At 40.9% G+C, this 26582-nt stretch overlaps 1 protein-coding gene across 1 annotated transcript; it reads right to left on the minus strand.

Annotated features, from left to right (window-relative positions):
- Positions 1–6006: 6006 nt before the first annotated feature.
- On the minus strand, positions 6007–26381 carry LOC134529907 (uncharacterized). Its single transcript, XM_063364469.1, has 3 exons — positions 26195–26381; positions 6386–6509; positions 6007–6229 (listed from the first exon to the last, which is right to left on the minus strand). Exons 1-3 carry the CDS (start codon positions 26266–26268, stop codon positions 6098–6100), a joined length of 330 nt encoding a protein of 109 aa, XP_063220539.1. The 5' UTR covers positions 26269–26381; the 3' UTR covers positions 6007–6097.
- Positions 26382–26582: the final 201 nt, after the last annotated feature.

The following is a 26582-nucleotide window of genomic DNA, read 5'->3' on the forward strand; positions in this document are numbered from 1 at the left end:
CTGCCACAGCTCCGGCATCTGCTCGGTGCGCGCGTGACGTGTGACGCAAACGGCAGTTGTGTGTCATTGCCTCAGTGCCGGCATCTGCTCGGTGCGCGCGTGACTGGTGACGCACACGGAATTGGTGGATCACTGCCATAGCTCCGGCATCTGCTCGGTGCGCGCGTGACGTGTGACGCACACGGCAGTTGTGGGTCACTGCAACAGCGCCGGCATCTGCTCGGTGCGCGCGTGACGTGTGACGCACACGGCAGTTGTGGGTCACTGCCACAGCGCCGGCATCTTATCAGTACGCGCGTGACTGGTGACGTACACGACAGTTGTGTCACAGCCACAGCGCCGGCATCTGCTCGGTGCGCGCGTGACGTGTGACGCACACGGCAGTTGTGGGTCACTGCCACAGCGCCGGCATCTGCACGGTGCGCGCGTGACTGGTGACGTACACGACAGTTGTGTCACAGCCACAGCGCCGGCATCTGCTCGGTGCGCGCGTGACGTGTGACGCACACGGCAGTTGTGGGTCACTGCAACAGCGCCGGCATCTGCTCGGTGCGCGCGTGACGTGTGACACACACGGCAGTTGTGGGTCACTGCCACAGCGCCGGCATCTTATCAGTACGCGCGTGACTGGTGACGTACACGACAGTTGTGTCACAGCCACAGCGCCGGCATCTGCTCGGTGCGCGCGTGACGTGTGACGCACACGGCAGTTGTGGGTCACTGCCACAGCGCCGGCATCTGCACGGTGCGCGCGTGACTGGTGACGCACACGGCAGTTGTGTCAAAGTCACAGCGCCGGCATCTGCTCGGTGCGTGCGTGACGTGTGACGCACACGGCAGTTGTGTGTCACTGCCACAGTGCCGGCATCTACTCGGTGCGCGCGTAACGTGTGACGCAAACAGCAGTTGTGTGTCATTGCCTCAGTGCCGGCATCTGCTCGGTGCGCGCGTGACTGGTGACGCACACGGAATTGGTGGATCACTGCCATAGCTTCGGCATCTGCTCGGTGCGCGCGTGACGTGTGACGCACACGGCAGTTGTGGGTCACTGCAACAGCGCCGGCATCTGCTCGGTGCGCGCGTGACGTGTGACGCACACGGCAGTTGTGGGTCACTGCCACAGCGCCGGCATCTGCACGGTGCGCGCGTGACTGGTGACGCACACGGCAGTTGTGTCAAAGTCACAGCGCCGGCATCTGCTCGGTGCGTGCGTGACGTGTGACGCACACGGCAGTTGTGGGTCACTGCCACAGCGCCGGCATCTGCACGGTGCGCGCGTGACTGGTGACGCACACGGCAGTTGTGTCAAAGTCACAGCGCCGGCATCTGCTCGGTGCGTGCGTGACGTGTGACGCACACGGCAGTTGTGTGTCACTGCCACAGTGCCGGCATCTACTCGGTGCGCGTGTAACGTGTGACGCAAACGGCAGTTGTGTGTCATTGCCTCAGTGCCGGCATCTGCTCGGTGCGCGCGTGACTGGTGACGCACACGGAATTGGTGGATCACTGCACAGCTCCGGCATCTGCTCGGTGCGCGCGTGACGTGTGACGCACACGGCAGTTGTGGGTCACTGCTACAGCGCCGGCATCTGCACGGTGCGCGCGTGACTGGTGACGCACACGGCAGTTGTGTCAAAGTCACAGTGCCGGCATCTGCTCGGTGCGCGCGTGACTGGTGACGCACACGGAATTGGTGGATCACTGCCACAGCTCCGGCATCTGCTCGGTGCGCGCGTAACGTGTGACGCAAACGGCAGTTGTGTGTCATTGCCTCAGTGCCGGCATCTGCTCGGTGCGCGCGTGACTGGTGACGCACACGGAATTGGTGGATCACTGCCACAGCTCCGGCATCTGCTCGGTGCGCGCGTGACGTGTGACGCACACGGCAGTTGTGGGTCACTGCCACAGCGCCGGCATCTGCTCGGTGCGCGCGTAACGTGTGACGCACACGGCAGTTTTGGGTCACTGCCACAGCGCCGGCATCTTATCAGTACGCGCGTGACTGGTGACGTACACGACAGTTGTGTCACAGCCACAGCGCCGGCATCTGCTCGGTGCGCGCGTGACGTGTGACGCACACGGCAGTTGTGGGTCACTGCCTCAGCGCCGGCATCTGCACGGTGCGCGCGTGACTGGTGACGCACACGGCAGTTGTGTCAAAGTCACAGCGCCGGCATCTGCTCGGTGCGTGCGTGACGTGTGACGCACAGGGCAGTTGTGTGTCACTGCCACAGTGCCGGCATCTACTCGGTGCGCGCGTAACGTGTGACGCAAACGGCAGTTGTGTGTCATTGCCTCAGTGCCGGCATCTGCTCGGTGCGCGCGTGACCTGTGACGCACACGGCATTTGTGGATCACTGCCACAGCTCCGGCATCTGCTCGGTGCGCGCGTTACGTGTGACGCACACGGCAGTTGTGGGTCACTGCTACAGTGCGGAAATCTGCTCGGTGCGCGCGTAACGTGTGACGCACACGGCAGTTGTAGGTCATTGCCACAGTGCCAGCATCTTCCCGGTGTGCGTGTGACGTGTGACGCAAACGACAGTTGTGTCACAGCCACAGCGCCGGCATCTGCTCGGTGCGCGCGTGACGTGTGACGCACACGGCAGTTGTGGGTCACTGCTACATCACCGGCATCTGCTCGGTAAGCGCGTGACGTGTGACGCACACGGCAGTTGTGTGTCATTGCCACTGGTCCGGCATCTGCTCGGTGCGCGCGTGACGTGTGACGCACACGGCAGTTGTGTGTCATTGCCACTGGGCCGGCACCTGCTCGGTGCGCGCGTGACGTGTGACGCACACGGCAGTTGTGGGTCACTGCTACATCACCGGCATCTGCTCGGTAAGCGCGTGACGTGTGACGCACACGGCAGTTGTGTGTCATTGCCACTGGGCCGGCATCTGCTCGGTGCGCGCGTGACGTGAGACGCACACGGCAGTTGTGGGTCACTGCCACAGCGCCGGCATCTGCTCGGTGCGCGCGTGACGTGTGACGCACACGGCAGTTGTGGATCACTGCCACAGCGCCGGCATCTGCTCGGTGCGCGCGTGACGTGTGACGCACACAGCAGGTGTGTGTGACTGCTACAGAAATGACATCTACTCGTGCGCGTGACTGGTGATGCACATATCAGGGCTGTAACTCGGCCGAGTAGGCGCGGATATGGCCGGGCCTTAGTCACCCCTGGCGCGGACATGAAACATTCAGGGTTATCGACGAGCGGTGCTGAAGTAGTTATAGGCTGGCTCGTCCCACCATACTCGTCTACTCAGCAGACAGCTGTTCTCCCGCCATACACTCTCACTGACTGCAACAAAACAACTTGCTTTGTTTTCCTGGAAAATAATTCTAAAATGGATATCCTGTACTTTTTAAGTGAATTAAACAGACGGTTTGGTAAGAACATGCGATGACGTCATAAAGTTAACGAAATTCTGTAACTTAGCTTACTCTTGCTAACTCTTCTGCTATCTCGCACACTCTCGTACATTGTCGCTCAATCTTTTTCACTCTCATTCACCTTCTCTCGCTTAATCACGCCCATTCTTTTTCAATCTTTCCTACTATTGCCCTTTAACGTTCACGATCACTCAATCTTGCTCACTGGTTATATTTGCCCTTTTTCGCTCACTCTTGCTCAACCTCACTCTCACTCTTTATCGCCTACCTTATATCACTCTCGACTACTCTCCGTCAATATAACTAACACTGGATCTTTTTCGCCTACTCTTGCTACTGTCGCACATGATCGCTGACTCACGCCTAGCTCACTGAACTCGCTCACTCATCGTTCAACACCATTCACGCAAACTTTCTCCAAATTTTTACTCACTATTAACAACTTTCCACCAATCTCACTCAATCTTGCAATCTCTCGCTCACATTAATCCATTCCCTCTCAAACTCATCCAAACAATTTATTAAATTAATAATAGATAACAAAATGTAATGGCACTTGCATATTTTTATACTTTCTCACCTGCATACTTGCGCACTCACACACTTCCCACGCAGGTGATCGCAGCTCGCATACTTGCTTTCACTGTTAAAATATAAATATAGAGTTGCAAACCTTCCTTCCACAGTATATAAATGGAAAATAATGTGCGCAATGCCACTACGCGCATTTGGAGTGAATCACTATAAATAGAGGTATGAATGTATAAAAATGTGAGCAAGTATGTGAGCTGCGATATTATACCTTGTAGTTGCATTAGCTACGTATCTTGAAACAAATTGTTGGGCTGGGCACATGATTATTCCCCCACTCCTCAGAAATCATGAAGGGCGCCCCACCCTTGCTCCCCTCCTCAGGGAGAAATGTGTGGTCGCGTGACCAGTTGCACTGTCAGGCAAGGAGATTGGAGAACTGGAAGCAAAGAGGAAGGAGAGTATTTCTCGGGTGGGCGAAGGAGGTCCCAGTGGATGCGTGCTGTGTCTCGTCATGTTTGCTCGGAGCGCTGCAGGCAGGCAGTTAGGAAGAACGACTCACGCACGGAAATGTCGCGCACAACTCGCTATCTCCCGTCTCCCGTCACAGTAGCGTAACCATTACCCGTGTATATTTATACAAGCAGACGGTCTGGTGGGGAGGAGGCATAATTGGCGTGTGTTTCTGGAACAGCTGCCCAATTACCATCCAATGTCACTGCCGGTTATGTCGGAGATTTTGAGGCACGTGATTTGCTTTGGGGATGGCTTCAATTGGACTCATCCATTAATAACGACAAAAAATGTCTCCACAAACATCAATAATGCTCTCTGGGGTTAGCAACATTGGTGAGACCCGTAGTCCAAAAATCTTGTTTACTAATATGTCCTATTGTAAATTCACAAAAATTTACTCAAATGAGTTAAAACTTATTAATTTGTTCTAAAATAATTTAAATATATATATATTTTTCTATTTGGGTTGAAAATATATGTTTGACTGGATTGTTTAATAAAACATCTTAAAAATGTAAAAAAATTAGTAATTTTATTCTCTAGTTAAAATTTTAAATCGTTTGAAGGAATCGGTATTTCATTTAAGCTTTTTTTGATTGGTTCGTTACTAACAATTTATAATTAAATATATGATATATACATATATAGCTTATCCAAATTCTTCGAGTGATTTATAGTAGTATAATGCTTAGTCCTCAGTCATGATATGGCTGTAACTTCACAAAACTTGGTCGAAGAGTCAAAGGTCTAATCACTAGAGACCTGCAAAATTCGCGGGTTCACTGACCTCCAGGATAGACTCTACTACACTCTACACACTCAGGCAAATGCCACCTGTTCATTGGCTGCTGACTTGTGAGTCGTCTCGACTGAGTGTCTATGATTCGACACTTCTTTGAGCGAGGGTCTCTAATTGGCCCTTACTAATCCAGATTAACAGTGAACCAGTGGTAGAAGCAGTGCCTAGGTATAATTATTTGAATTGTAGCATATCACTAAATAAATCCGCGAATTTTGCAGGTCTCTACTAATCACACTGACTCGGAGAACAGGTCACCTGCTCATGCAAATCATACAAACGGATTTGCATTAGTTTAAATTGATTTTAATAGTTTTATTTATTAATCGTTTCTATTTTTTTTTTTCGTTTAAAGCTTTGAATGAACTAAATTTATTACTTAAATAACAATGATCTTCCAAATTTTCTTTATTCTTTGACTACAGATTCGATTGCCTAATTGTTTGCCTTTTAATGCATTCTGTCAGTGGCTAATGGCTAATTTGACATGGTATTTAAGGACGCACACTCACTAGCGATCAGGACAAAGGGTTCGATGTGATATTATTCAAAAAATAACACTGCCTAAATATTTACAAGAATGTGGTGTAGGTATGACATGGATGTATAAAATAACGCTTATTTCGCAAGGCTCCCTTTATTATTTTAAAGACGTGAAGCTTAATTTTCACTGATTATCTGTCTTCCCATGCATAAAATTAAACAAAACGTTTTGTTACATTATGAAATTCAAAGTAAATATTGTAAGAAGCCCATATAATTTATTTTATTTGTTAGTATACATGTATATAAGGTATCAGTGAATTCATCATGTATTTTAGTTTAATAATTCATGTTAAATACGGAGTAATTCAAGCTATGCACTGCAGCTTGGCCGGAAGGAATCCTTCTAGAGTTATCCTCTGTGAAGGGAGGTCCTGCAGCTCGCGAGGACAGCCGTGTCTTCCTCCTGGCCAGTGGGAAGGCTGCTTTACAAGGATGGCCTGTAAACATTTAAGGCTATTCTTTAAAATATTAAACAAATATTAATTCTGATTTAATAAATCCATGTACCAATGTATAAATGTCACAAATATAAAAATTCAAGTAGATCCGCCCACAAACATGCAAGTTGGCAGCAGTGGATGGGAAGGACTGACCTGGCCTCCTCGAGGGACAATGTGCGGGGTGGAAACGAGGACCGACTCGTCCTGCCGTCTAGTGTCTGCCTGCTTCACTTCTGGGGCCTGAAGCGTACACGCCGACCCCTGGGGCAACGTCGGCCTGTGGAGGACACGAGATAGCAAGTCTGTCCGTGGTTAACTCTAGCATCTAATGGAAATGAATAATTATTATGTGGCCATTTTGAATCCAATTGTTGTTTTATTTCGGCAACTGGTCTTGTGATTTTACCCTGTCCTAGCCGGAGCATAAAGTAAAACGGATCAAAGGACGTAACTACCGGAATCCCTAAGAAAAGGCGTGTTAACAAATGAAAACTTTTTTGTTCAATGAAATAATCTTGGCACTAAGAATGGCATATTTAACAAAAACCATATAAACAATTGTAATATTTACAAGCTACTGCAATTTGTTTGTGGAACAGACTTTATTTTTAATAGTTTATTGGTTTTTCTTTACTTTGTTATTAGTTCAGTGTACTGCAACATACTGCAACATTTATTATTGAAAAAAGACGATTATGCTGCATAATATTATAAGTAGCATACAACTGGATTTATTTTTATGGTATATGATATAGGAAATATTTAAATGCGTGTATTAATTTGAATTCTTACAAAGTTTAATTGAAAAATCATATAATTTTTTCTGGCAGAAATAAACCAATGCATAAACCATTTTTTTTATATAAACGTAACAGGAAACGAACCAACTGTTGTGGCTTTCACGCTCGTGACATTGAGCTTAGAGGTAATTCTGTTACTGTGAACTTTTCAAATAACTTTCAATGCTATTGTTCTGCAGTGCTCACATCAAGGGCAGTATGAAACTTCTCAGAATATACTTGCTTTTTAAACTTTCTATTTAAAAATATTTCTCAATAATTAGCTTCGTGTTCAAAGCAGCGATACTGGACTATACTAGACTTACACACTCAAACGAAAGGGTACAACAGTTATGTAAAATAAAATATATTATACATACTTTTAAAGAAAATTATGAGTAATATTTATTTTTAAAAGTTGTTATATAAACATACTGAACTGAATAAAGATTATAGCGGAAACTGTAAGCATCAATAAAAAAAGTTACAATCACTCCGTGAGTTTCATGTACTGTGCTGCTTTGTTTATACCGTAATACCAAACAGGGTTTTCTCAACAAAATATTACCTTAAAATATATAACTTCTTTTAATCATTTATTAACTACTAATAACACTTTTGAGTCCTATTTACAATTTTGCCAAAGGTAGAAATGGAAAATTTTCCGTTTTATTAAAATAATATATCGGTTATATAAATCATCTAGAAAGTGGTAGAATGGGGAAGTTTGGCCATTTCAATTTGATTAATTTCTTCTTCTCACGCAGTTCGTGGTTATCACTAAGCGAGGGGAAATGAAGGCGAGTAAACTTCGTGACGAAGATTGTTTGGGACCACCATTAGTATTTTTTTCTGTTTTCTACATCAGCTTAAATGGCTGCACGTCATTTCACCGAGGTGTTTCGAAAATTATTTACGAAAAGTGTAGAATGAAAGAGAGAACAATAATTCCTTGAAGGCAGCAGCAGAGAAAGTAACAAGAGTATTTTTTATTTGCTTCATTTTTTCTAACGCAATTGCTACACAAGCCCTGAGTCGTTACCTAATATACTTGTTACACCCTGAACAAGGAGCGTAACGAACTTAATTATAAAAGCAAGTGTTTGAAAACCAACAGAATTTTATCAACAATTTGATACTCTAATATTATAACACAGTACACAATTGACAGCAGAGATAAGGTTCCCTTTCTATGCCTCGTCTCCTCTGAGAACACATGTTGCAAGAAGGTTAAGTATAAAGAACGGGATGTATAAGTATATACAATTCACTACAGGCTGGTTAATACAGTTGGTAGAGACTTGAAAAACATTAGAAAATAGATAAACAATTGCTCTCAAAATATTGCTCATTAAATCAACAGGGAAAAGCTTAAATTAAGATTAACAGCCCAAGTGAAAATCATTTAATATGGTTCTCCTGGTAGGCTTCTTAAAACTGAAAACATTATCTAACAAGGAGCAGCCAACCAACATTCCATTTCAATATGCTTTGGCGTAACGATCACATTCAATTAAGTACGTAATTAACAGCAACAATTGAATATTCCACCAAACAAGGATTATAACTTGTGGCAGTCTTTATAAAAGGATGTATTAATAACACCACCACAACAAGGGCGGTTGTACATGATGACGGCCACCAAGTGTACACCCTTGCGGTCTTAAACTCAGGGAACAGCAGGACTTAGAATGATGTCACAGGGCAGCTGAAAGTTTTACATCTGGGAAAAGTTGCTTTCGTAATCGTACTGTGCCTGCCGTCAGTAGTCTGTCACAATTATAGGTGGCGAAGGGTTGTTAGAGTTGTTGCGTGTCTTTGCAAACAGACTTTACCAAACAGGCCTCGCCATCGGCGTCACGCTGGCCAACCTCAAGCTAGACTTCAACTCGCTATGCCAGTTACAGTCACTACTCTTGAGCGATTTCCACTCGTTCCCTTCCGAGCACTTCCCGAGTCGACCAACAGAAGAGCCGTATCGTTCAAAGTCCATTGCCAATTCTTGACGAAGATATGGCCTACCCTTCACGACGACAGAGTCCGACGGGCTGGGCAGCGTGACGTCAGCGAAGATGGCGAGCAGCAGCAGCTTCGGGTCAAAGCCAGGGGTGTATATAACCCTCCGGACAACCAACTTCTTTACAAAGCTCGCCATGAGGGAGTCTGACTCATGCGGGAGAAGGTGACTAGTCGTTTGAGATGTCGGAGCTGTTGCCAGTTATCCGAGACACGATCCAACATGCATGCAGGAAGGGTGCAACGATGCAAATACATACCCACTCGGTACTCATGGTAATCATCTGCCTCCTCGTGGCACCGATGGGCGATCGTAAAATCTTCCCAAGAGGACTCTGCCGGGAGTATTCCTGCCTCAAGCCAGGAGCACCCGGGCCTAAACGGCTGTAAGCCCCTTGGGCTACGGCAAGGGAAGACAGGGGGAGAGACCAAGGCAACTAACGAGGTCCTCCAGCGCGCGTATGGCAACAGCATTGGTGGTTAGCCTAGACACCACCTAAGTTGGTAGTAGTGCGGGATGATCCTTCTTGTAAATTGACACCCCACCCTTAAGTTTCCTTAAGCGACCCAGGATCATGTTGGGTAGATCTCGCGCATAGTGTTGGTGCCCTGATGGCTTGTAGCAGTCTCTAAAAGTTCCCTAGCCTGATGATGAGTCGACGCAGTGAGCGGCGATACAGCTCTGGTTACTAGCCTGGACAGCTAGGAGAGGTTGGATAGACCTCCATCTGACCACGGCTTCCCTGGGTAACTGAGGGGTCCCAGAATGATGTGGGAGATTATGATAGGCACCAGCAATGCTTATATTGTCTAAAGGCTAATGACACAGATAACTGTCTGGTTAGCTGGGTGGTAACCATGCTGGGATGGGAGGCCTGAGCCATTGGTCATAGCCAGAGCTCTAACGGCTTTCCCGATCGTGCATACTGTGTTATCGTATCCATGACCATGCGGAAAGGCTTAGGCTAAGAGAGCTGGATTAAAAAATAAAAGATTGGGGGGAAACCCCTCCCCTACATGAATGGTACTTCTACCTCTCCGGCCAACGAACTTCTAGACCTAGAATGTTCTTTACAAAGCTCGCAACGAGTGGGGCTGACTTCCGGGCCACGTGGTGGTCAAACACTATATAGACTGTTCTTTATTAGCCCGGTGCAAACTTAACTGGTCCTACACCTACCTACCAGGCGTGTTGGCGGCGCTATGTCGGTGTACTGCTGGGAGGCATACCGTCAGGGGCAAACCAAAACAAAGAAGGGAAGACACACGTCTCTACAACATGACGTGATGGGAGGGTAAAGCCCACCCGTTACATCTTAATTATACAATAATTTTTATTACAGTATTAACCTGAGATTTTCAAAACGTGACCGTGCAATGTGAATAAAGACATATTTGTTTCATATTTGGAGTACATTGTTCTGATATTTCTTGCGTAACACAATATAATTTATAAACACGGAAAATAAAGGCAAGTTTGTACGAAAAATATTATAAAACCACAATAAATATGCCGTCTAATGTTTACAAATGACAGTGAAGTCCGCTTTGATGCAAAATAAATTTGTATATATTCTTACAGTTCTCTGAGCATAGTCTGGGCCTTGGTGGTCCGTTATTCTTGGTATTGAGTGTACCACGTGATTGCGTAGACATTTACGTAGAAAGAGACGCGTGTAACAAACTTGCCAAAGAGTAATTCATGAAACATGTCTGCAGTTTTTTATCATTAAAGTAAAATTAAAGACATGGTCCCCTTGAGGCCTTACTTGAGGCACTCGAATTACGAGCCAAAGTACGCAGTCACCAAAAAACTATAAAACCAGCAAAAACTACGTTTCCTAAGCAGGACAGGATGACGTTAGAAATAAAATAATGCATCACTGCCTTGCTCATATTTAATCTTTCCGAATTCGCAACATGGCATAGGCTGGGTACTGATTTGCCAACATACAAGTTTATATTAATTGCTGGTCGCGACCTTTCTTTAAAACAAAATGCAAATATAATAATAAAAATAATAATGATACAACATATTCTTACATCACCATCATTTAACAAATAAAGATTTTACAAGTGATAAGAACCAAATTAACAAAAGCTATATTGAACAACTATACTCGTCATACTACCATACTAGAGTAACTCAGTCCGCTATCGTTTTATTAATTTTTCTTTTTCTTTATTTCCTCCTAAACCCTGTGAAACTTCACCGTAGACCACGCATTATTTATCTGTCTTTAATTTGCTCCGCACATCCCCTTTCATAGAGCTAAGCTTGTCAAATTGGGTTTGAATTGGCGTTTCAGTAGTCAGTGCCCGCCCTCGTGTCAGCTTCGTTCAGAATACAGGAACCACGCCGTAAAAAAGTTTAAAACTCACTTCGATTCAAACCAAATTTACGTGAACTTTTAGTTCGTACTTCTTTACACCAATAAAAGTTACGTGAAGTTTTAGTTCATGGAGTTAACTACTTATAGTAATTTGGCGAATCAGTCTAAAAACATCGCGGGCGCAGCCACTATTTGTCACTCAGTTAGTTCCACACCCCTCAGCTCAGTAAGGCACGGAGGCTTAAGGTAACATGATATCCACGACTAGTGACCTTGGACACCGACTCGGAGCACATGAAGCTAAGTCATGCCCGGAGCTGAGGTCGTGGTTCTGAACCAAGCCACTTGGCTCACTTTGTTGGCTCTGTCCAGCAGCTCAGAGACGAGCGAGTCTAAGAAGTTTCTTTAGGCTCGCTATTTGACAACAATCTTCCGTCGCAACCCAGAGAAACCGATTGGGTTCACTTCTGCAAGTGCGACTGACGTGTTAGTTGAGTTGCCAATTCACCATTAGCGCCCTTGAAAACACACAAACAAAACCTTTTCTAAGTAACATTCATTCTAAGAAGAATTGTTGTATATCAATGAGAGTCTTACAGTACTGACCACCTTAAGTTTTTTAACGCTAATTTGGGTTTTGTAATTAAATATTGCATTTTAAAACATTAATCTGTTACCTTAACTAGTACTTTATAAAAACACGTTTATAATGTTTCTTGAATTATATTTAAAATCTTTTTATTTCCAAATATAAAAAAGCTTATTTTTGTAGAGTGCAAAAAATTGTAGTCCAGTACCGACCAACAATTATTTTAAAAGTTTTAAGGTCTTATATACTAGTATTTTAATAATAATAACATTTTAATCCAACAAAGAAAAGAAAAAAATTCACTACACTTGCTTAAGGATGAGTTCACTTTCTGCAAAGGTCACATTTAAAATATAATATGCCTTCTTGAGCTGTACATTCAACATGTGCCCAACCTTTACATTGGACACACTGCACCCAGTCTTCTTCAAATGATTCACGACAAATGATACGCTCTGTTTTGTCTTCTGTATGCTTTTTCCAATCAGAATTTTCACAAAAATCTAGTTTCTTCATATATTTTCTAGTGATCTTCTCGCCTTTCTTCCTTTCCATTTCTCCAGTGGTGCCGAACTTTATCGTCTTGATTTTTTCATCTCTCTTTTCATTTCTTTCAGCCCTTCTCTTCTCTGCTTTTATTATTTTCTCTTCAGTAATTTTTCTTTTCTCCACAAGTACCTAGATCTTTATAAGGTGTTGAGGTAAGGATCTCTGATTGTCCTGTTCGTTGGACTCTTTTTTTCACTTTGACCTCTGAAGGTTTGTTGGAAGGAGATATTTTTTTCAATTATTTTGTTGAAATCAACACTTGCTAAAGAAGAAGACGAAGAACAAGGTAGTAAACTATTTATATTTGAGATTGAATCGGGAGATGATGATGAAGTCTCTGGTTGGTGTTCAATGAGATTAGTTGGAGTGAGAACTGTAGAATATTTTGGTTGTGGTTCGGTTCGAATGGTCGGTGTGAGAGTCGATAAAATTCCCTGTTCTGATCGATTGTTTGGAGAGAGAAAGAAGGACCTGGCTGCAGTTCAGTAAGATCAGCTGGAGGAAGAGGTAATGCAGGTCCCGATTTGGAAACTATACAGTTGAAAACATTCAAATTTGTAGTTGGCATCGATGTTGCAGACTGGCATTGATCCTCCGAAGTTACTGGAGTATCTTCATCATCAGTAATCTTTGACTCTCGAAATTGCTCAGAAGGAATGAAATCTAAATCTGAGAACACACCTGGGTTCAAAGGCCAAAGCCCTGTACATGCAAAAGCTGACTGTGCCAAATTCATTCTACAGATTGAAGTGTAGGCAGTGTTAACCAGACCAGCAACATCCCTCTGAGCAATTTTTAAAGGTCTATACTTCCTCATCCAGGCACTACAAGCTTGATTGAATGCTCCTTTGAAAGGCCGCATAACCGCCCGATCCAATGGTTGCAACTGATGTGTAGTGTGTGGAGGTAGACTTATCATGTGAACATTATTTTTCTTAGCAAACATGATAACATCGAGATCTTTATGGCTGCTGTGCCCATCAATAATGAGGACTGGTTCTTCCTTAGTGGAATGAATCCTCTCAACAAATAATTCCAACCATTTCAAGAATGCTTTAGCAGTGATTTAGCCACTTTCCTCAGCTGCAAAAATACTTCCTGAAGGAGCATCTTTTTTCAGAACAGCATCTACTCGTTGTTTATTAGGGAAAACAAAGAGGGGGGGGGGGGGGACAAAAATTTCCCCAGCAGCGTTTATGCACAGCAAATCTGTAACATTTTTCCCTCTTTCTCCTGATGTAATCTTGCTTACTTGCCTTTTCCCTTTTTGTGAGATCACCTTGACATCATTGTCATGAACAATTGAGACCCCAGTTTCATCACAGTTGATAATTCTATTGGCTGGGAAATTGTGTTTAGAAAGTAGCTCGGAATACTTATTAAAGAAGTGATCTACTTGATGTTTGGTAAATCCTAAAGCTCTCTGAAGGCTTGTGGACTCTGGAGTTCTCAAAGAAAGCTCGGGATGACGAGCCATAAAGTCATAATAAAACTGCTTCCCAGATATTTTGTGTTCCTTATTAAACTGGTGAGGCAACTTTAGATACTCAGCCAAATCGAATGCTAATTTCATAAATTCTCTCCTGCTGAAAGGCATGAATCTGTCATCTTGGTCTTGCATATAAAAAACAAGTTGTTTTTCCATTTCTCCATCAAAAGTTATTTGAATTCTCCCCATCTGAGGGGTTAAATTTACGGTTTTGCCAGTTTTAATGGCTCTCAGTCTATCTCCTAATGTGGTTTTGGGAACAGAAAACATCTCAGCTGCTTGACGTTGTGTCATATTGTGCGAAACAACTCCTTGTATTGCCGATCTCATATCGTCTTCTTTCCATTTTCCTTTCTTTCTTCTTTCATTTGCAGCCATTTTTCTCTGAAAAGAGAAAAAAAAAGCTTAAATGATTTTATTTTGTTGATATATTTCTTGGTCGGTACTGGACGACAGTTAGGTGGTCGGTACTGTACGACAGCATGGTGGTAACATTAATGCAAGCTGCACATTTATCTCGTGAAATATCACGAATTTAATACTATGTAATTTGACCTTATACTCAAGAGATTAAGTGGATGCTAAAAAAGAAACAATAAATTACCCCAGAAAGGAGATACGCCTTCGTCAAATCAACTTATAGCGCACGAAATGTAAACGAACACCTTCTCTGGCTCACGGTTTCCAAAACTATGAACAAAGACGGTAGTTGCCAAAGAATATAATCAATGAAGATAAAAGTTATTTACGAACGCCTGCAAAGTGCTGCTATCTAGTGTCAGAAGTGAGAACTAGGAATGGTCGGTACTGTAAGACGGTCGGTACTGTAAGACTCTCCCCTACTTCCTGCTGCCAGGATTTGAGGCAAGCAGCTTTCTAAAATGACCGAAAAATGGTAGTTATATCTGAAGCTCACAAAGAAAAATATAATAAAAATAAGGATAAAATGCATTAGTTCTCTTCTTAAAAAATAAGTAGTGGTGTGATATTAAATATAGAATTTTTCTAGAGGCTTTAACGGACAACACACATCATAACATATTTTATTTCATCAAACGTTTTTAACACATCAATATAGAATATTTAAAATGAAACTTGCAGTAATAATTTTACATCCGTATGTAAATGATGGCAACAGCTCACCGCCGGTTCTGGTTGTGTAGAGACGCCCTTCCTGCCTTCTCGAGCTATCCCACTTCGGGAGTTGTTATTTATGGCAAATGAAGATGTTGAATCTTAAATAAGCAACATCAAAATATTATGGTATTATTGAATGTTTTGAGACCCGCAGAAACCGCACTTAGTGTTACAAGATAGGCTATTACAAAAATAATATGCTGTCACTTCCCTACGACGAACAGTGAAATGTTAAGAAAATTTTTGTCAAAAACTAGATATTTTTACTTAATCTATTTATTGTATATATTTAACATAAAAATATTATTTTGTATCTAAGGCTATATTAGTGATGATTTGGTTGCTCTTCTATTTAGTATTAAAAAAATAGTTTTTGTTAATATATGGCCACATGACGGCTTTTGAAGCAAAGTTAATATCTTAGTGGTTCAACGTCTTTGAATGTCAACAATTTTAAAATTCTAAATTTGTTTAATGCCAATTTTTATAAATTCATTACAATTATTTTAATAACTAAGAAACCGTTCCTGTATAATATTACCTTAATAACACACTTTCGAAAAGTGGCACGGCACTAAACAAATCAAATAGATGTTTCCTGGTCCTTGATAACTACACCCGCTAGTTTCCCCTCCTCGTCAGTGCTGTAATTTTTTTTGTGAATGGAACAAAAATATTCATGACAAATTACAGATATTTATAAATTTCTATATTTACGTAAAACAACTGTATTACTACAAAATTGTGTTCGCAGTAATACTGGGTTCGGATTCTTATCCGGACATTTATGTTTTGTGTTTTCCCAGTACCTCCAATAGTTAAAATTATTTGTAAACCATTCCCTGAATCACTTTTCAGTATTAACTGCGGACCAAATAAGCATGATACAACAAATAAGGTAACCTTTTTGAATATTCCTTTATCTTTTTACGTGGTTTAAAAAGTGTATGCTTGAATGAAACATCAATAAAAATTAAAAATAATGCGTCTATTTTCGTAAGAAATACTCAGTATTATCTCGAAAAAAAAATTTATATATTCATAAATAACCGTATCCATTGTTCTTGGCAATTGGTTTCCAAAGGAATCTTTTATAAATGAACAGAAAATTATTTTCTGTGCGGACAGTCATGCCTGCAGTTCCCACCTCGTCGCCTGTCTGTGTCCCCGCCGTCGCTATCGACTGGCCGGCTGACCCTCGCGGCCGTACACACGAGCAATTACTCAGGAAATCAATCACCGCGCGCGCTTCTCACGCACAATACGGAACACTTTCATTTGCTAAAACAAAAACCACAGGTTTGTCGGAACACTTCATTATAAAACTGCTCGTGGCTGAGTCAAATGATTTTGAATGTTCTATGGACTGACTCTAAGAAAATATAAGTTTATCTTAATATTATTTATTCTATGGTTGTGCACTGCAGTTCAAGTTTTTATTTCGACTACAGTGTGGTTGTCAAAACTATTCGTGAGTATGTAAATTATTCCTTTTTTTCATATAGGACTAAATAATTGGTAGAAATTTAAATTTATCGCAAAAATATTTGCGCCTAGGGAGTTTATTTAACACTGACGGTATTGCGGTGACGCCCTAAGCTGTCTGTTTCCAGAAATGCTTTCCTTATAGTTTTGTCATTTACTTGTAGTCAAAATATAACCGTGGCTTGTTTGTGTTTTATATATACTTAGAATTAAAAAATATATATATTATTGTTTTCTACGACATGCAAATGCTGTGCAGTGTCATGTGTTCATAATTTTTACTTAACTTCAGTCTCAATGGCAACATTGGTTTCTAAATAACTTAAAACCACATAAGTATATGAATTATATGTGTATGTATATGATGTGTGTTTTCTTAGATAGTAATAAACCACTTACAGTTGAAAAAGGAAATCAACAGCTTAGTCATTAACAACACACGATAATCATGATAAAAAACAAATGAAAATACACATTTTAATAAACTTTTTTAAAGTTGACAATTTAAGACTGCAAAATAGCGCAATATTTTTCATTTTATATTCATAATGTAAAGCAGCATCGAGTAGCAGATGTCATTGTACTTGGTTGCAGGTAGGTCAGGCTTTATTTTTATCGTGATTGGTTTACATAAATTACTTCTTAAAAAGGGCCAGTTGAATATTTATTTCACATTCACCAAAATTCAATACCTACAGAATTGCAGCTTTAATAACGAGTGTACACATTTAAAAAATCTACTATAAAAATATGTCTATAAAAGAATGACACAGTTATATATTTCAATAGTATCAACTGTACACGTTGTAGAGTGTTGGTTCAAGGTCACAATCAAAGAGTAATTTAAACAATTTTAGATAAGCGCATGCGGGATTATTGCTGTTGTTTTCTCACTAGCAGCGCCACTTAAGCAAAATGGCGACTCCTGAGCGTAAAGCGTTTTGTGTTCTGCAAATTGCTAAGAGTTAATCTGTAATTTCAGTTCAACGTGAGTTTAGTTTAATGTTTAATAGTGATATTCCATGTGCAAAAGCATCCGCCGATGGTATAGGAAGTTCGAAACGATCGGATGTGTTTTTAAAGTGAAAAGAACGGGACGCCCAAAGTGTCTGTACAGGATGTTGGCCGTGTCAGAGGATCTTATCTTCGTAGTCCTAACAAATCTGTTCGGAAAACACGTTTTGGACTTCAGTTATCAAAAAAAATCGTGTGGAAGATTTTTAAAACACGTTTACACACGCGTTCATACCTGTTACAGTTACTACCTGCTTTAAAGCCAGATAACTATGGTGTCCGTTGTAACTCTGCACTTCAAGTGTTCGAGCTTGAAGATGACTTTCTTGGTCGTGTGGTGTTGAGTGATGAGACAACTTTTCATCTAAGTGGGAAGGTAACTCATTATGTTTGTATCTTGGGGTCAAAACATCCTCATCGTTTTCTGTGCTGTGTCACTACGTCAACCATTTTGTTTCGCTGAAGCTACCTTAACATGGGTAGCTTATCTGGATATATTGAAATAATGGTTCTTTCCCCAATTAGTAGAGACTTAAGCTGTAAACTTTATTTGGCAACAGAATGGACACCCTGCTCATTTTAATATTTGTGGTTGAACGTCGAAATCCCTGACCGATGGATTGGTCGTAATGTTCGTGACGATAGACACTTTTTCGCTGGCCTCCACTTACACCTGACATAACTCCATGCGATTTTTTTTTGGGGCTTTATGAAAGATCGTGTCTAAGTTCTGCAGCTACCTAATGATTTTCCAGAGTTGAGACACAGAATTGAAGAGCCTATTTCTTCCATTACTCCGGACGTGATAACCAAAGTGTGGGGAGAATCGTATTTTATTTTGGATATGTGACGTATAACTATAGGTGAACATATTGAACATTTGTAAAAGAAAACTAGGTCTGTTTACCTTCAATTTGATGTATGTTTTGTTGTAAATAGTGTAAATTAAACGGTTATAGTAAACCATTAAAACTGGGACATTCTTTTATGGACAACCAGTATGATGGAAAAAAAAAAAAATAAATAGCAAAAAAAATAGCAAGTTGTTAGCAAAATTTTAAAGAATAAAAAAAGTAATTTCACGTCCTTATTTGGAGTATATTTTATAAGACTAAATAAAATCTCTAGCTAATAAAGAAATTAATAAAAGCAATTCAAAATATTTATAAAAATATTAAATTATCAATTATAAAAGTATAGTCTCGCGCAATATTACATATTCTAGGTCTTTAACATTTTTATCGAATAAACGAAACTTTGACCAAGTAAAATATTCAAATATGAAAAGTGATGATTTTTCAACATCCTTTCCCATAAAGAAAATGTTATTGCAACTGGAACACTGTGTTCCTGACATTGAGGTATATTTGAACCACATACTGGGTGGAAACAACGCTTTGCTTACTCCATAGTCCTAAACGAGTATTTTGCGTTAAGGAATACATATGATTCTAAACCCCAAACAAATATATGTAATTGCAATGTTAAAAAAGGAATTCATGTCAGCGATTTTCAATCCAATGAAGCTAGATCGTAAAACCGCATGTCACCACGAGCTAATAAATACCGTAGTACTCCACGAGTTCCTCTCGGCAGCAGAGCGCCTGGTAGTTGCGAGCCGCGATTCCCCGTGTGACGGGACAAGCCAGACGCGGAGGTCGTGTGCTATGCATATTGCAGGGCTCCGTGGACACTGGAGGGCGGGTGCCGGGGCAGAGGACAGAAGACGAGTTCCTGGGGCTGCGCCCCCGGGGCCTCGTATCCCTCTCCCCGGGCTGCCACTCAGACCAGCTAGTGCCACGCTCGCCGCTGCTCCTAGCGCGGCATCGCTTCTATCGGCCAGTTGCGCCATTCTGCACTTCGACCGGCGATCCAATGATCTCAGCTTAAAAATAATTATCCTTGGACCATTCCGCTAAACGTAGCACAAACACGTACTGAGACTACAACATCGTCTCTCGCGTGAACTGAAGCTCATACATTTCCAATCTGCCTCAACAGGTAGCAGCAGTGTCGAAGAAATCTTAGATGCATTTCAATTGGTGGGCTTCAATCGATTATGACACGTATAGCCAATGATTAATGCTTTTCACACAAGATAGCAGCACATGAGGCCGATGACTTAATTTAAGTAACAACTGAAAACATATACTCTTGTTTAAAAGTTAATATATATATCAAAGTAGTCTGAAATATTAGGTTTTGACTGAAAAAACACTATTTAATATAGCGAAATTAAAAGCTTTATTAAATAAATAAAATAGCAAGCATTTCAAATACTTAAAATAGGATATTTTACGTGAGAATCGGTTGTAACATTAGAATATGCAGCTTTTTTGGTACCTGTTTTATGAATAATCTGAAATTATGTAAAAAAATCTGTATATTTACTTCTGATTAAATTACCCCGCAGAAAGTCTGTACACATTCCGGACATGTCTGCTCACGCAGAGACGATCTGAGATCATGGTCCATGAACTGCCCCAAATGTCAGTTCACATCGAAGTTTCCAATGATCTTCGTTCAGCTTTCAAAACACAATAGTGCAACAGAAACTGTTGTCGAACAGCAATCAAACCGGTTTCTGACTGTAGATCACGTTTGAACTGGAATAGTGTAACTGGCCATAAGGGTTGTATTCAATAATTTGGGTAAGGTAGCGAATAAGCACTGCCTTGTTGGGATACAACCGTAAACTAACTTGGGGGCCGTATTCCAAAACGTGTCCGAACCGAATCCCAGTAAGGAAACAAATCGACAGCCGTTTTAACAAACGGTGATCTGCGGCGAGGCTAGAAACAGTTGCACATTGCGGAACGAGCACGCTACTTGACGTGTCTCTGCACAGCATTTGTTAATTTAAGTTAACAAATACCAGCGTGTCTTGTTTACACCTGATGAATAGTCTTGTCTTTAAATTTCTATCAATATTTGGTTGCACAGTTGTTGTAACCAGAAAAAATGGCATAGAGAATATAAACATTAATATTTATATACATACACAAACATACTATCACTTATATATTGATTATATTGTTACGAACGCGAGGGACCAGACCGCGATGCCTGGTTCATGGCTGACTGGCTGCCCTGCCAGGCAATTAGCGTCATGCGCACATCACGTGGCCGCCACTGACGTAAGGCATGCCACGCGTGCCTGGCCAGATTACAAGGGTCGTCGCTACCCCTACCCCCTCTGCCACCACGCAACGTCCTGCCTCGGCGCCGTTATCTATCGCTGAGCGGCCTTGGGAATTCTGCGGACTGTGGCGTGAGCGAGCAACGACGCTATTCTGGACGCTTCAGATGTCAGATCGGCGCGGGATGACGCGGCTCGCCCCAGCTGCTCTCGTCAGTTCTAGAAGGGCGCCAGAGACTATTTAAGCTGGGACGTCGGCCTCAGCGACGGAGTTCTTGGGAGAGGTGAGAGTCCCGCAACAGTGACGAGAGTGCTGCGAGTGTGGCGAAGAGTTCGGCGACAGGTTTTTGGTGACAGAGTTCCGCGGTGTGTGCGGCCCACAGGGCCGCTGAGAGAATTTGTAGGCCCCTGGGCAGCTGCGGTAGTAGGCCCCCTTCCTTTTTTTTTTTGCATACCACTACTACGTAGGCCTATACCATAAATATATATGGTATCGTAAAATTGCATACTTCATTTGAACATACATAACGATTTCCTAGTTACGCAAAAAAAAGAGAGCATTTGCATGTATTATCTCAGTGCACTTTTACATTGTTAATACCATCAAAATACAAATAATAATTAATTTTGATGTATATGTTGCTAAAAAAATTTTTTTAAATGTAACCAGAAATTGCATTATTATATGAGTGTTTAAAATACATAAGTATAATAATTTATTCTGAAAGTAAATATTATTAAAATAATGTAAAGTAATAATCAATTTTATTACTTCGAAAACATCAAACACTGAACCACGTTCATTACATTGAAAAATTTGTAATACTTATTAATTATTTATAACGTTCCAGGGACGTCGGAACGTTTTCATTAGTGGGGGACCGAACAGATGTATCACACTTACCTCAGTCCTAGAGCGGGGGGTCCGGGGGCCCTCCCCCGGAAAAATTTGGAATTTTAGATGCAAAATTGTGCTATTTAATGAGTTTCCGAACAAAAATATTAAATATACCATTCCAATAATTTGATGACGTAGTATGTATTAAATACTACTCTGACAGTAGATGTAGTACAATTTAAATAAAATACCTTCTAGGAATTTGCAATCATTTTACAGTATATTGACAATCATAAATTTGATTTTATAATCAATGTGATTACCAATGCAACATTTGTAACTACAGGTTGAGAAAAATACTACTACGACCAAACATTTATTCCGGGAAAAGGAGGGGGGCGAAATGCTACTATCGTCCCCCCATGCATAACAGCACGGGGGCGACTCGCCCCTGCTGTCCCCCCTGTTCCGAAATCCCTGTAACGTTCCCATTTCTGCTACTAAGCAAGTATTTTGGTGTGAACTGAATGTTACAAGTACCTACTGCTCGGTTAGGTTATTGGTTATCGACTGTAGTTTTAGGAACACACAAAACAATTATATATATATACGTATGTGTATATATATATATATATATTAGGTACAAGATGTTTTAATAGCAGGGGGAAAATGTTTTTCCAGCCATTTTTTTTCCACTTTCCAGCCGGGCGCCCGGGCCCCTAAGGCTACCGGGCCCCTGGGCATTTGCCCCTTTTGCCCCCCCCCCCCCTCTCGGCGGCCCTGGTGGCCCAGTGAGCAGTGCGGACTAAGAACTTGACATACACTGAGTGACATGGAATTAAACATTTTTAAGTACAAGTAATAGGTGATTAGGCATTTTTAAGTAAGATTATTTATGTAAATATTAGTTATCAATAAAACTGTGTAATAAAACCTACTTGGGCTGTCCCTTACGAACCCAGTCTTCCCCACAACATTATTACGTAAATCGTAATATGTTTTATTTTTATTTGAAGTATAATTAAGAGCTCTAGAAATACTTTAATTGAAATAACCAAATCAACGGACCGAGCTATGTATTATTAGTTATTATAGCAATCACTTAGACAAATAACATTATTTAATATATTTGAATGAATTATAGTATTGATAATGCAATAAATCGTTTTATAAAAAAGTGTAAATTAATTCAATGTTTGCCGGGAATTGAACTTGATACTAATAATTATCTTATTTAGATGCACTTAACCACTCTTTTACAGACACACAACATGGAGAGAACAAACTGGGTTTTCAAGTGTGTTATAAGAATTTTCTTAAGAAGTTTTAAATTGTGATTAGTTCTCGTTATGAACCGTAAACTCAAATGAAGAGACTGACGTGACCTATCTAAGGGTTCGGAATCGGTATTGTGCACTAGGCATCCGGCCAGGTTAAAGGTGTAGCATATTTAACACCTAAGCCCTTATTTTTGTGTCCTGGAACACCGCTCTAAGAGCAAGTGTGAACTGGCGGGCAGTCATCTCGTCGTGCATAGGGCAACCATGAGATCTGTGCGGTAACTATAACATTTTATGCGGCGGAGAAATGAAGATAAAGGTGTAATGCAAGTCCCTTGAGTGTTTTCTAGAATCTTTACTGGATGTATCACGCCTTAAAATTATTCTGATTACAAGTGTTTCAGCCATTTTCATAATTATTAAATACAGTTTAAAACGAAATACGAAAACAGAACTGCACATCATCCCTAAACGTATTATTAAATCTTTTCGTAAACAGAATCCACTCGGATATCTTGAGAAGTTCTCACGAATTTTTTTAGGGCAAACACCTTAAATGCAAACGGTATGTACTCCTCCACAAACTTAAGTAAATCCTGGGGGAAAAAATTGTCAAACGAAACTGGTATTCTGCTCCTTTCTTCCCTTTTTTCTACTCGAAAAACATTTGCGGGTAAATAACATAAAAATTACGTGCGTGTTGATTAACTGTAGTTTGTAGCTGTATGTATTTAGCGATGATATGCGTATTTTTCCTACAGACGTTTTCGCGTGCAACCATCTGTCGAGTGCGGGTATAGTTAAACTATATTATGTATCATATACAAAGCAGCTTTGTATTAGAAAGGTAAAATTTTATTTTCTTTATAGTATATACTAGATTATCACCCGCGACTTCGAAAGGTACAAAGAGGTGTTGGTGCCCAATATTAATTTCGCCTCCCGCAAATAGAAGATATGGTTAAGCGATCTTAACATAGCATTTATATATTTAGAGATACCATTTATTTAATATAAGTCGTAGTATCACTAATTGCTAGTGTTTGAATTTGATGTGTGGTGTCAGGTTGGCCTCGCTTCGTAAATACTATCTATGTTTCGAAATCATTACAAATTATAAATTAAATCGGTTGATTATGATGTAGTTTATTTATGGAAGTTTTAAGAATTGTTATGGTTTATGGTGTTTAAAAAAGTACTGTAGATGGCTGCAGACATAAAATTTGTCATGTGTGAAAATTAATATTACATCTGTTGACCATTTTATAAAATTCTTTACGTGTATTTATGTTGTTATACATTTATAATAACGAACTTTAAGGGACATGGGAGTTCGGAAGCCAGCAGAAACAGTGGGTCTTTTCAATGCATTTACTGCACAATTGTAAATCATTATGTTTTGACATATTAACCACGATGCAACTAAAGAACAAATTTTTGTCTGCGGTTTCGAAAGTGTTGGAGTGAATTACCCTGAGAATAAAGTCGGCATGCATTTCTTACAAGAAATAAAGTTTCGCCTATATGAACAGTGATCCTTATTAGACCATTTTCCAGGGTAAGCAAAATTATACGATTTGAGTTAAACAAGCGAATTTCTCTAGGCGTATTGAATCGCCTTACAATTACACACTATGGTGGGGACATTCTCAAAAATACTTGAAAGCACATTATCATTGTCTTTCTACATTGCGAGTTTAGTAATTAAAGTTACTTTACTGTCCTGCACCTAAAAACTAAAGCAAACAAATTAATGGAGAGAGACTATTTTGAAGGCCATATTTCACACATTGTTTTTATTGTTCTATGTAAATGATTTTGCATGGACACTTAAAAATTGTAGCTGATTTAAGAAACATAGTTTTCTATTACACTTAAAGTTGATTATACTTAAAGTTTTGGGTATTTGTGTTTTTAATTAATTTTTTCATTATTTTCCAAACAACTTGTATTTTTCATAATTTGTACTATCTTCAACCCAAAATAAATTTTAATGAAAGAGATGAATAATTTGCTGAGGGTTGCTTGAATTAGACATTAATATTTTGGTAAAACCACAAATAATCGTTCAACGGAAAAATTTCAGACTTTGTTAGTTGATAGTTTGAAACATCTGTAAAATAAAATTTAATTTGATAGTTTTACTCATTTGCAAGACCTAAAACTTATCCAGTTTTGGAACACTGGATTTTTTATGTTTAAGTTGCCCACAACACTTTTCTCTTGGACTGTACAGTAGCTGCGCCTGTGTTGCACGCACACGCTGCCATTAGGCCGCGCGGAACTGTTCTCCCTCAAGCAGCAGTTTGGTGTATGACTTTCAAGATTAGTCACAAAAAGCACTTGTCGAGATTCAAGGGACTGAGTGAGCATCAGTATAAAGTAAAGTGAAGAGAATTTTGTGGAAATAAATGCAATTATTAGTGTATGTATTAAGTTTGCTCATAGTTTATATCTTTTATATTAAAGTATTAAAGGCAAAACCAATTTTGGGTAAACAAATGGGCTTCTCGTTCATAGAAACTAAACAAATATGCGAAAGCTACGAACGAAATATGAAGGGGAAAAAACAATTAATATTGTCACGTTTCACTTTCAGGAGGGGGGGGGGGGGGTTATATTTTTCAAAATGTAGCTCAGATAAATTATAAACTCAAAACATTAACTAGCCATAGAGCGTTTCACTGAGGATTGATCTTAGTAGGTGTATTCTTATACAAGAATATAAAATCAGGATACTGAGAAAAATAAAATAAACCTAAAAACAATAGAACACATAAAAGTTATTGATAACCATTAAATAATTAGCATTGACAAATGAGGTGGCACCTTCCACATCCTCTACAATCCTTAAATGCCCATAAAGAAATAACTTACTAACTAACATTCTGATTATGATTTCAATATTAGAACTAACACAGTAACATTATTTATTCTTATAATTTCCCCCAGGCAACCTAGTGATGCTAAACGTCATTAGTTAATTCCGCAACTTCATTATAAAAATTATCAAGAACATTCACTACCTCGAAAAGGACTTTAAAAATTATTTAGTTTAAGTCTATAACGTCATCATAAACATGAAAAGACAAGGATCGCGATACAAACAAATTACCGAGTTAATACTTGAAAATAAAAAGGAAACTGTAGTTCTCAACTCCTTACACGTTAATAACACAAAGTTTTTAAAACAAATTTTCTAAGAGAGCAACTAATACACCAAACGAGAATTTTAAAGTTAACTACGAAGAAACATGAAGTTGCGAAAGGCTAAAACTCAGGCATCACGCAGACGCCATTTCGATTTCACTCACCTAACCATTACCACGTCGCCGCACGGCCGGGCAGCATAACAGCGTTCCACAGGTTTGCAGCCCCACGAAATCATTTTACATCTCTTTTAAACCATTTGCTTGGCCGCAAAACCCCTACGGGGAAAACATCCTGACGGGAAGTTTTCCTGTGTTTTCCAAACACGTAAAGTTATTACAACAAGCCGGCCGCGCGCTGCCCACGCCGGGATGTCCACGTAGTCAGAAAACCGGCCACCAGTGGTGACACTGCCTGCGCACTGCAAGTGCGCACAACCTCGTTCCCAGCTGGCCTCAAAAGAAAACGGTAAACAAGTCTGCGCCGCATCGAAGGCACCGCAGGGGAGCTCGATGTGCCCTGGATGCGAAGTGAAGACGAACTGCGGGCTGG

The sequence above is a fragment of the Bacillus rossius genome, chromosome 1 (genome assembly GCF_032445375.1).
Source record: "Bacillus rossius redtenbacheri isolate Brsri chromosome 1, Brsri_v3, whole genome shotgun sequence".
In the NCBI taxonomy this organism is placed as follows: domain Eukaryota; kingdom Metazoa; phylum Arthropoda; class Insecta; order Phasmatodea; family Bacillidae; genus Bacillus; species Bacillus rossius.